General features: G+C 38.5%; 1 protein-coding gene across 1 annotated transcript in view; it reads right to left on the bottom strand.

The window, feature by feature from the left end:
• DENND6A (DENN/MADD domain containing 6A) overlaps nt 1-10,818 on the bottom strand; it is a gene marked incomplete at its 5' end in the record, with an annotated part of 16,936 nt that extends 6,118 nt beyond the window's left edge. Inside the window, 12 exons of the mRNA XM_010138243.1 lie at nt 284-373; nt 1,004-1,068; nt 1,163-1,228; nt 2,987-3,081; nt 5,476-5,571; nt 5,746-5,868; nt 6,212-6,267; nt 6,896-6,958; nt 7,910-7,989; nt 9,104-9,209; nt 9,574-9,654; nt 10,655-10,818. Coding sequence (XP_010136545.1) covers nt 284-373; nt 1,004-1,068; nt 1,163-1,228; nt 2,987-3,081; nt 5,476-5,571; nt 5,746-5,868; nt 6,212-6,267; nt 6,896-6,958; nt 7,910-7,989; nt 9,104-9,209; nt 9,574-9,654; nt 10,655-10,818 — 1,085 coding nt within the window. The remainder of the gene's footprint in view (nt 1-283; nt 374-1,003; nt 1,069-1,162; nt 1,229-2,986; nt 3,082-5,475; nt 5,572-5,745; nt 5,869-6,211; nt 6,268-6,895; nt 6,959-7,909; nt 7,990-9,103; nt 9,210-9,573; nt 9,655-10,654) is intronic.
• Between the last annotated feature and the right edge of the window lie 1,650 nt (nt 10,819-12,468).

Below are 12,468 nucleotides of genomic sequence, written 5' to 3'. Positions count from 1 at the left end.
TTCCCTGAACTGCATGAGGTTCCTTTCAGCCCATTTCTCTGGCCTGTCAAGGTCCCTCCAAAGAGCAGCATCACCCTCTGGTATCAGCCACTCCTCCCAGTTTTATACCATCAGGAAACTTGCTCAGGTTACACTCTGCCCCACAATCCAGATCACTGATGAAGATGTGGAAGAGCGCTGGACCTGGTGTTGACCTCAGAGGTACACTGGACTTGGTCAGGCTAATGCCAAAAAAGCTACTCTGTATTACACATATTAAAGACCCATTAGTTTAAAAACTCACTAATGGAATTATGAAACTTTCTGTCAATTCCAGAAAATACCGCCGAAGAATTACACTCTGTGCTTCTGTAGGACGTTTCTGTTGGACACCCTTAAAAAGAGAAATAAAATAGCATGGTAAGTCTGTTACCCCAAAATATAGAAGTAGTTGTGGTGGGTTTTTTTAAGAATATTTATTTCAGTGTTTCTGTATTCACTTGCCATAAGTCTACCCACAGCACCCACTACCCCGAACCATGAAAGCACAGCAACAGTGTCAAGCCCCTTTGCACAGATAGTCATCCCTTCAATTGCTGATTTATTTTCATGTAAAGAAATTCAAGAAAAGAAAATTTCTATAACCAAACTTTTCCAAATCAAAGTTTGGAAGCTCTGATTCTTAACATGCCTCAGGCATGAGATTTCTAGACCAGGGAGACTAGAGGGCAATGGCCAAGGGTGGAAAAACCAAACCAGATAAACTGATCCATCAGTTCAAGTCTCTAAACTACTAACTTAACTTCTTGAGTTCTACCATTCCTGTTCTTGTAGCAACTGCTAGCAAGGCAGCAGCCCTTCTTCTGCAATGAGGGTGTGTATTTATCTATTTAGTCCTGAATCAGGGCAAAGGAATCAGAATCCAGATTCGTTTCAGTTATGTGGCCAGAGCTCAGCCTTAAATGAGAACACCGTACGGCAGAACAGAAAACAGTTTCCATGAAGAAGAGACTTGCAGTATTACCTTTTGTAACTGTTTAACGATTTCTTCATCTTTATTCAAGTATGGCTTGTAAGAGGTATAAACACCTGAAGAAAAAGAGTGGCAGATAGCCAAAGGAAAAATGGGGTATGCTTTTTAAAATTAAAATACCGGTGATTTAACTCTGAGGCAACTTATTACCAGGTTTGGAGTCCAAAGTTTTTAGGTTCTTCAGTTTTTTCACTTTCACCTGCTTTGGAACTTCACCTGCCAAAACATTTAAAGCCGCCTTACTTGAAATCTCCACCGCTACTACTGGACACTGCAGCTGATGTGCTATACACTGCACCGACTTTTAGAAACGGATACTTTCATTTAGAAGGTTATCTATTACTGTAAGAAGCGTCAGAAACACCGTCAAACATCCAAGTACATCCAGAAACATCTGAATAACAGCATACAGGCTTTTCATTTGATATAAGGATTTCCTGTTTAAAAGGAAAAAACAAAACCAAACAAAAACCCCAAAAGTACGAACCTGTGAATCAAAGCAACCAAAGAAAAGTAAAGACTACAGAGCAGTGAATAACCATTTCAATAATTTCAAAATTTATTCCATCTTCCTTCGCTCCCCCTTAGGGTCAAAGCTTTCAGGAACAAATATTTAGTACCTTGGCTAAAATAAAAATTGTAGACAAGAAAAGACAACAGTAGCCATGGATTAAATGTTGTAAGAAAATGAATTTAAGTCTCCTTTTCCATAGGCCGAGTTAAGTTTGTTTTGTTTTCCAAATATATCCTTCTCCAGCCAGAAGACCCTAAACCCTGTTAACAACCCTGCAGCCTCAGCAGAACCTTCCTCTTAGATCTGACTGGATACTCGGCCTCAGAAAACAGAATAGAATAAATGGCTATTGCAACTGCAGAGTGGGGAGAAAAGGGAAAAAACCTCCCACATTAAAACAATTACAAGTCCTCTCTTTGTTCCCAAAGAAATAAAATTTAAATTTTTGGAGGCAAGGCAGACAGATGCATCCCTAGAACTTCCCGACTAAGCACTTCACAGAGTGCACCAAAACTTCAGTATTTCATACTTGAAACTCTGTATCAAATTTGAAGCAACCTGCGTACATGGCTTTGCAGAGTTTTACAGTTTAATTAAGATTTACTTTCCACACCGTAACTACACAGCTGCAGCCAGCTAACTACTCCCCACACTCCCCAAACCCTCACCAGTACTCTGAAGCAGGGACAGGCACGGTATTCTGAAGCAAAACAAAGCCTTGGCTAATCATACTGAACACAGCAAGTGATCCTTAATTCAGTACAGTAAAAAATTTTACGTAACTTTTTCTACAGAAATGAATTTCATGCTCTGTTATGCTAACTGGATATTTACACATTCCCACTTTCAGAACAGAATAGTGAACCTGTCACAGAAAACAACGACATTCAGAGAGTTCATGTAGTAACTGGAATACTGCAGGATTTTATTACAGTCTAGCAACTGACATGTTATCCAAAGATTACAATAAAATTCTTATGAATCGTGTAAGGAAATCATCCAACGTGAGCATAATAAAGTGCTGGAATATTGCCAGATGAGACATATAGCATCAAAATACTGTAAACAAACAGCTTTCTATATTATTGTAACGTTCAAGCTTAGCTTTCGCATAGGTCTTATTTTCTGTGCACTTGCTGGGCACATTCTACTCATCCGAAAATTAACATCAGTAATAATGATGTTTCTCATTTTAATATCTTGTTGGTAGACATATTAAACCAGGATTGTGTGAAATGCAAAACATACGAATGAGAATTAACCTCTTTCGCATCTAATACACTAGATTTGGCAATACAAGATAGACAGTACTCAAGTGCCTAATTTCACTTGACAGAATTATATCCATGAGGATTTGGTTAGTATTAGGCAAAATGAATTGAACTAAAATCCCTATGTTTGTAAATAAGCACAGTGTTAGATCTTGTTGCACCAGACTGTAGAAGATATTTGTACCTTACCTGGAAGTTTAATATCTCCAATTCGGATAATGTGAGGCCAGTGCTGAAGCGTTTTAGCAAAAAAAGGATTCGTCACCCCTAGAATGACAGATGGTCTAGAAAAAAGAATATCAATTTTAAAAATATGACATTAAGATCTTCTGACCTAACGAATACAAAAGATCAACTTCAATTCTTGACTTGAAATTATTTTCCTTTAGCATTTAAGACTTACATTTTAAGTGGCCTCTAAGAACACAGTATGTTAGCAGAAGTTTTAAAGTTTTAGAAAATAGCAAGGAGGATGTACATACGTACAGGAGAACAAGAGGCAGTAAGAGCATACGGCTGCTGCTACAGTCCAGGCCTGCAGAATCTGGGATTTACAGCCCAGTATGATGAGATATCCACACATTTTTCCGTACAGCAGCTGCCGTCCACGTTACACCCAAACATCAGCTAAGGGGAGAGTGTAACTGCCAGCCTCATTGGAACTGGCATGTTAAAAACAGGTTATCAGCACTTCTTCAGACTGCTTTTAAAAATCCACATTTTAAGACTTTCTGAACGCTATCCTTCAGTTTCCTGTTTCTCAAGGCAAGGTGAGGAGAAAACCGAGTCATTTTTCTTACATTTCCTATCAATTCTCTCAGCTATATTGTAATAGCAATTGGACATCAATTTCTATGTTAACCTGCAGATGTTTCTAACTTTCATTCCTCCCTCCACTTGCTAATTATAACTGTGTATATATATATTCATAAATTCATTAGGCATTCAGAGACGACAAAAATCTGATCACAGTTCTGTAAGAGCTTAGCATAAGTGCCTCAACCTTCAACAGAAAAATCACTTCGAGTCCTACTGCTGATCAAGTATGTTCCCCTGAAAAAAATTTATTCCAGATATATCTTTCCGCACTCCCTTGAACCCAGTTTTGCTGTTTCTATAATTCTGTAAACTCATTTGCATTATTGATTTAAATTCACTGGGATTTGCAAATGTTGTTCGTGATTCTTCAGTGTTATCATACATGATTTACAATCTCTCTTCCAAAATGATAAAGACCAAGGTCCATAAAAAGGTCTCAGATCTTATCAATTCATGTTCTGCCTCATGTTGTTTTCACAGTCACATCGTAAGAATCAGTTGAGAAGCCAACTGATGCTCAAAAGAACACGTCTAATCTAACTTCCTTCTCAGGCTTATTTTCTCAACACCCTCCCCCCCACGTTAATCTATCATATTGATATCACGAATCTGAATTGAAAACACTGAAGTAATTTCTGAAGACGCATGACAAAGCAAAACATCACAATGAAAAACATGCCCTTGCTCCCCTCTCGCTAGAGGAACACCCAGAATCTGCATCATCTGGACTCTTCCCTTCTCAGAGCCATTGCTTCAAAAGCCTGTTTCCAATCTTCCCCGTTTTTTGGTTTTCTGTAAGAAAGCCAGAGCAATTCTCGCCCTATTTCAAATACTACCGTTCGTACTGAACGACCTTTCTATTTTGCTACAGAGAAGCAGATGTAATTTTAAACACGGGCTACTGAAGTTTAACCAAATTCTTCCTGGAATTGTTTTTAGAAACTAAATTACATGCTGCATAATCATTCCCGTGGAATACAAAAATAGCCACTATATTTCAGATTGTATGTTTTTCCACCGCTGTATTTCTGGCAATAGTTGCAATTCCCTTGAGAGGAAAAATACACTCCAAACAACCCAATGAAACAAACAAAACATCCAACCCAACAGCCACTGTCTGTTAAAACATTAGATCAAGATTATTTATATATTAAAAAGTTAATCTAACACATGCACTCCATTCCCAAATGAAGCTGCATTGAAATAACATAAGAAGAAATATTGGAGGTGTATGTTCTCAAAATAAAAAGTAGGATTCAAAGACAAATGAAGAGGAGAAAAGTGTGTCTTTAAAGAGTTTCATACAATTGTTTTTGTAAACTCACACTCTTAAAAAACCAATCTGAATTATTGACAACATTTTTTCAAAAAATGTAGTGAAGAGATATTTACTTTTTAAATTATTGTCTCAGCTAGGACACCCACTGGATTAACTTCACAAACAGCTGTATGGATGTTGAATTCTAGAAGTCACTTTGTTTAACTCCTTAAAAATAAAACAATTACAGAACCATTTCCCAAGCAGCTACTGTGGAACTGGTATTGCACAGACAGACCCCCAGGGAAAAGCAAACCTTTTCCTGCTTTCGTATTTGCAGCGTTACCTATTCTGTACACAAGTATCCTATGAAGTTCAAATGCAGCTTAATTATGACATTGTTTTGTGACTTCTTCATCCTATCCAACCGGTTGAAAACAGAACAGCTGAGTACGCCACTCTAAGATAAAGCTTATCGATAAGGAGTCTAAGCGTAATTCTCTAATGACAGAAATTGAGGAGTGAAGCAGTATCTTAAAACGAATTCACGGTCACAAGTGACTCTGAGCAACACTTTCACAACAAAGTTTGATTTACTTACGGGGCTTGTGTGCGAGTTGTGTATTCTTTGAATTCACTGTCATGTATGGTAAAGTACGGCCTGAAATCACTGCAGTACTTTAATGGGGAAATACAACTGCAAGGTAGAAAGAGGAGAAGCTCGTGTGTATGCATGCAGTGCAAGCTTTCATCAAAGACAAGGCCACGTGAAATTTGCCACGGTCTGTTATTCAGCTCAAAGACAGCTGCTCTCAGCAGCCATCTACAACTACGCGTTTAGTCATTAGGTAGGAAGCTCCACTACGTTTACCTAACGAGCGCCAACACAGTTTCTGAAGATTCTGATGGTGACGGTGCCATCACGACAAGCGGTTCTCCTAGCAGTACTAGTTCCCAAAGCATCTGAATGTGAAAGAACACGGGACAGAAACACCTAAAACCAGATTGAGGCATTTTAATACACTTCACATAACCAGAAGAAATATGTATTTAATTAAGTTCTGGATAAAAAGGAAATTTGCAGCGGTATTTAATAGTAATTTGAAAAATATCAAATACTCTTGTAAAACGGAACATTTGGTGAACTTTCCTATTTATTACAGTTTCAGCCTGCAAGTTGTCTACATTATTTTTTAGCCAGTTTTAACAGGAAAATAATACTAAAACCAATATTGATAAATGTTAGCTTGCAAGCTTTGAGTTCTATGTTATGGAACCGTCATAAAGCTTTGACTTGCGGAATTCACAACTAGAAATAAATCAGTCCAGACTCCTACCTGAAAAGATCTACTTCATGAACAGTCGGTAAAGCCATGGAGATCTGAGCGTCTGCCTAAAAGACATCGCAATGCTTGGGTTTTAGTCATCAGAATACCTAGGGTATTAAATGAAATAGTTTCCCTTAAATGCTTACAGAGAGTAGACGGCACACACTACATTATCTCCAAAAGTAACTATTCTTGTGTGTTAAAAGCAAGATCTTCCCCAAGATGCACACCGCTTACAGGCACGTGACTTTGAGTCCAGAAAAGACATAAAATACTGAAGCTGTTTTAAACAGTCACGCAGCATGTGAAGGCACAGACATTTTTTTTTTTATGTCCATCTTCTACTGCTAAAGATTTTTCACTCAGTTTTCATCCTCCAAAAAAACTCCTACTTAAGTACAGTTTCACCCGTTAAAAGGCTGTTAAGTTCAATAATTTTGTCAACCAACTATCCTCTTCCAGGAGCTGGTCATCCCTCTAAAGCATTTGGGGTAACTTGGTTAGAATACCTTTTCTCTGAAGAATCCAACTTCAGATTCCTCCACTCAAAATTTCAAAAACGGTGCATTTCATTATTGTCAAACTCTGAGGATCTGCTACCAATCTTTCATGAACAAGTTTAAAGTAAAAGAACGAAGGCAGCTGTTTTGCTTTGCGTTGGGGTTATGTACAACAGAAGAATCTAATCTCTACCTGATGCATGTTCTGTGCTATTGGCGTTGTTCCAGGCTTGTCACGGTATGTTGGAATCCGCAACTTTGAAAGAGAAAGAAAGATTTTTTTTTTTCTTGTACGAAGTTCAGGAGAGACTTAAAATGCTGACTTACAGACAAGAGGTCACGTTTAAAGAGGATATGATGCTTAATTTACAGAACATTCATACAACAATGAATATGTAGCTGATGACTACGGGTGGTTGCTACAAGAATCAATGTGCGACACTAGGTACTACTGCACCACAAACTCAGTATCAGAATGTGAAAATTACACTGCAGTTCAAAGAATATTATTAATAACATTAGTCACAACTATTAAAATAATTTCAATAAAAATGTTTAAATGTTGGAGAGAATTATCTGAAATAAAGTTATGGGGTTTTAAGGTGGTACAGAATTACTTTTAGACAAAATCCTCTCCTGAAGCATCAGACATCCTGGTGGGTATAAGGCAGAATCCAAATGGACTGAACAACATAACCATATTTTTCTGAGCTCACAGCCTGAATCTGTAAGTCTTGAGTACTACAACTTTAATCGTAGTGTAAGCTGGTGTGCACAAATGGATGTAATTCATACACAACAATTAAAAGCGGTCAGTGTGAAAAACAGGAATGGTATCACTGAAGACAGTAATTACGGCTTTACTCCAGGAACACAATTTCAACTCCCAGATAAGAAGTACTGGTGAGATAAACGCAGGCAATACCAGAACAAGACATATCTGACACTCATTAATATCACCCAGCACCCAGAACACTGCTTTATTAAATCGGAACTGCCTTCCAAACACCTTCAGAAACTTCTTCCTCTTGATGGTGATGTACCTGTGACTAGCCATAAACTTGAGAGTATCTGCTAAGAATGTACGTCTGACTGTAACCTCTGGATCAATCAACAAGGCTTGAAAACAAGGTGGAATACAGCGAGTACCTAAACATAAATGCAGGGGAAAACACTCTCAGAGAAAAATAAGAGCAGAAGTATTTACCTTCAGTATAATGCCCATAATAGGCAAATGCAGTATTTTCCCTGGAATTGGTGGTGGCCAACGATCAACGTCGCTACAAACTTAAAAGAAAATGATCATATATTATCCGTGATATTGTAATCACTTCCGTGCACACTGCAATTTTAAATTAGTGCTGACAGCCCACAACAGTTCTGCTTACCTCTTGATCACTCTAAACTCTAAAGAAAGTTTTACAGCCTTTTTGACATACTTAATGTATCACTTTGTTAGAATGATAAAGCTTTTCATTCCTAGAAAACAGTTTCCTGGTCTTTAATCTTTTGCAGTAACTAGACTTGCAATTAGTTGAAGAAATCTTATATGAGAAACCATGACAGTACATATTCAGAAATTTTGAAAAAACCACACGCATTTATGTACTTTACCTACTGTAGAACATAGCAGATAACATAGATAACGTAGTAGATAACATGGAAATAAACACCAGTAGTTAAGGACAAAGCCAGTTCTCTAGCTTGGCTAGAAAGTTTTCTAGCACTTTGTTGTACACAGTTATGAATACCATTACTAATTCTGGTAGTCTCTGCAGAGCCTGTTTTGTCCGTAACACAAAATAACCCCCTTTTTTACGCTTCCCACAATTACTGCTCAGTGAAAGCACAATGACATCACCGTACACAGAATAGGGCACTTCTAGGCTAAGAACAAGTAACTCTCATTCGTCCTCTCTGGCTCTAGGTGCTACAGCAAGGCTGAGGCACCTCTTATCAGTGCTGCTCTGCTGCTTTTTGCCTTTGGTCAAAAAGTAACAATAATAAAAAAAAAATAAACCAAACAAAACTCCCCCATGCAAGATGATATTTACACAGTTGCTTAACAAAAGTTGCCAGAGTGCCCCAAAGGCCTCTATTTGTGAAGGGTACGAACTAAGGATTGCCACCAGCTATTTGTGCTGAACAGCCAGTCCTGAAACATAGAACGAAACCCTCGCTGGTTCTAAGAGGGAGCTTCAGCTCTGCCACGGAGGACCCAAAAATCACATTATCTCTGTTCAGTGATCTAGAAATCAAGCCTGCTAAAGTTTCAACCCTCTACCATGCAAGAAGACAGAAACATAAAGCAGAATGTGAGAGTGCTGGTTGTTACTTCTCCAAAAGAAGTATGTGATATCACAAGAGCTCTTCCAGAACAACATAACAGGGTTACCACTACCTGCTTCCAGGAAAGCTTCACTTTTTTCAAAATATTCTGGTGCTATTTGCTTAAGCATGGTGCGAAAGAGATGGACGTAAGGTAGCTTGCTGATAAGGACCAGCGACTGAAATGAAGAGTAACAAAACAAAAATGTCATTTTCAGTTCACGCCTTCTCTCAGTTCTGCTGCAGTTCTACTGGTTATCCTCAGAGAATGTCAAGTGTGATTTTTCTCATGCATGCGAGCCAATCACGGATTTGACTACAGGCAACTGCAAACAAAAGAAGTTCCCAACTTTTTGGTTTTTAACAAAAAAATTGGTTCTCACAGTGCAGCTGGGAACACAGCCTAACTGATGTAAAATCAGACCAATATACTATAAAACAACAACAGAATTTAGTTAAGAGAACAAGATACTCTCCCTGTTCCTCTGAGGTCACTGAAAAATAATTTCCAAATCAATATTTTCCTAAAAGAATTGAAATTACCTTCTGGAAATAGCCTCTTTTTAATGATTTGTCTCGAACTTGTCTGAAATACACATAGCCATAGTAATATGCTGGATCTTTCTGCAAAAGAAAAGAAAACATTCAACTCAATAGCTTGATACTGTCCTTCTTTCTGAAACATTCCACAGGCATTTTATAAGTTCTTTCCCTGCAAGCACCAAAGTTGATTAGATACAATATGCTAGAAGGATTACTCTGTTTATTTGCATTACTTTTTTCAAATAAGTACTTCAAAGAAAAAACACCAGTGTGTTGAAACAGCTGTGCTTTCTGGCTTTACTATTTTTCTATCTATCTACACTCTCCTGACACACCACGGAAGCAAAAATAGAATTAATTTCCTGAGGAATAAATCAACACTCCTAATTTTGCAAGGTAGCACTAAACAGATTTTAACAGTTAAAAATCCTAAAACACTGACTTGAAAAGATAAAAACTCGTTTTTCAGTTGATACGGTTTTATAAAAGATTCTTGTAATATTATGGAAGCGTGGTCTCACATTGCAAAGATAAAACATCAGCTTTGTCCTTCCCACAAACAGATCTAAACCGAGTTTGAGAATCAGCCTCCCACTAGCATAGTTCAAGGCCTCAACGTTCCATAAGGACATGCTGAGAACATCTTTTTGGCCATTACCTCTTTAGGTAACTGCTCCATCTTCAAAAAAAATGAAGGGTGGAAACAGAGAGAGACCTCTCAACTTTTTTTTTTTTTTTTTTTTCACTTTTAAGTTATAAAGCACTTCATGTTTCCAAAAAAGTAATGCTTTTTACAATTTCATCTACAGGTTTCTGGTCAGTAACAAAATAGGTCTGGTCTTCAATTTAATTCCTTGCAGTCCAAAACCCACAGTAACCAAACTTAAATAACGGTTAATGGAACCGATTATTAGGTAATTATTATGATAAAGACACGCTACAGAAGACATCTACTGACCTTTGTCTTTCAGAACATTCTGAAGATGAGAGATTTTGTTTTTCAAGCATTAAATCTACATGTGAAGACCCATAAATTAACGTTACCCAAAATAAATCAACTTCATTTTTCCTGATTTCCAACCTTTAAATAAATGGGTAGATCTCTGTCCAATTGGTCCAGAAAACAACACAACGAGACCTTCCTTCCAGGAGACCGTCGAAATCTAAAGCAAAACTGTGTGTCCCCAAGACAACCTACATGGGGGAAGAGATAAACGACAAATTGACAGTATTCCGAGCCCGAGCCTTGTGTAACATGAGAACTGGTTTCCAGATAATACAATAAATATAATAGTTGGGGTTCATTTATCTTACACTGCTGTTGTGCTCTGCTATTGCAACCATTTATATATTTTTACAAGTGAACAATTTTGTGTCTTTGGCAACAATAAATGTCCTATCTTCAACAAGAAAATAAATCCCACTCTGCCTCACAGTGCGTTTGTTAGACTGTCATGTCCTTACACAGCTGTACTGACGGGGGTCCTGCTACTACACATTTTATTGGCCTGCTGGATAGTTCTGATCACCTGAACCCCATGTAATTTCCCTCTTGAAGGACTGCACTTAGCCTTTTTTTGACACCAAACAGTTCATATACAAGTCACGCCTAAGAGAGTTATGATGCTGATCTTTTACATCTCCATGTGCAGGCCTAGGACTTGGTATTTTTGAAAGCCGAAAACCTAACTGTAGAAAACTGAGTGAAAGTGAGTGCTACTTCCCAGAAATGGTCCCAAGGAGAGAAGGTCCCCTTCTTTCCTACCAAAACTAATTTCTGAAATGAAGAATCTAAAAGCATATTTGCTATCTTCACTCTGAAAATAATTTCAGGCTAAGTTTGTAGCAGATTATCAAAGAAACTTTCTCCAGGTTGAACACAAGAGCTGCAGTATCAGGACTCCAATCACTGATCCTCTGATGGCTGGCTGTATTTTCACCATCACAAATGTCCGCTGTTAAGAGAGGAGAAGCTCCGGAAAACCTTTAGCTCCAGTAGAGGCTGGAACAAACCGAACAGAACATGCTGTTCACAGGAATAGTGATAAGAGATTGCTAGACTCTTAAGAACACGCAGGTACATTACTCATTCTAGCAAACCTGTAAAGAAACAGTCCCTTTGGAATGCACTGCTAGTAACATGAACACAGTCAGCTGAAGCACAACCTCCTGAGCACCAAGCGCCTGTGGGAAGCAGACTGTCTTCACCATAGCAATGTAAATGCTCATGAAAGTAACAGTAAAAACCAATCTACTATTACACTTACAGCTACTCTTAGAGCAGTAAGTTTTCAGCTGGCAAAGGACACTTGCTTTTCCATATTCGATCTAACTTTGCCACTAGTGCTTTGCTCTTACACCTTTTGGACATAATTTGCAAAGAGCTCTAGGAAAAACCCCCATGAAGTCGCTCCTGCTCATCTGAACAGCTCACAGCTGTCCTGCCTTACAGCAGCCCGTGCTAACTGACTCAGCGGCACAGCAGAGCTCCATTCTCCACAGAGCTATCGTACTACTGGAAAGCTCCATCTCATGTTCTTCTCTTTCAGTCACATACGTTCTGCTTCAGCAACCACAGACAGCCAAACGCGCAGTCAAACCCACTGGCTGTGCAGCTGGCAGCGTGAAGTAACACCGGCATCTTCAGCGCGTTCAGGTCCGAGTCTTAGAGCCCCTTGAAGTTGCAGCAGGGAACCCACAATGCACCAAAAGAAAACCAGAAGTAGTGAAACACGGTATGACGGGATAACCATCCAATTCAAACGGGTAACTACATCAAGTGCTTAGTAATATGGATCCAATTATAACAAGAGACACTTGCCACTAATGCAGCACTAAATATTTGCTCCAAGTTTTCACAGCTACTTCTCTTCGTCCAAAGCAAAAAAAAAAAAC

This window comes from Buceros rhinoceros, unplaced genomic scaffold (genome assembly GCF_000710305.1).
Source record: "Buceros rhinoceros silvestris isolate BGI_N320 unplaced genomic scaffold, ASM71030v1 scaffold37216, whole genome shotgun sequence".
In the NCBI taxonomy this organism is placed as follows: Eukaryota; Metazoa; Chordata; class Aves; order Bucerotiformes; family Bucerotidae; genus Buceros; species Buceros rhinoceros.
This window is presented reverse-complemented; position numbering and strand designations above follow the sequence as displayed.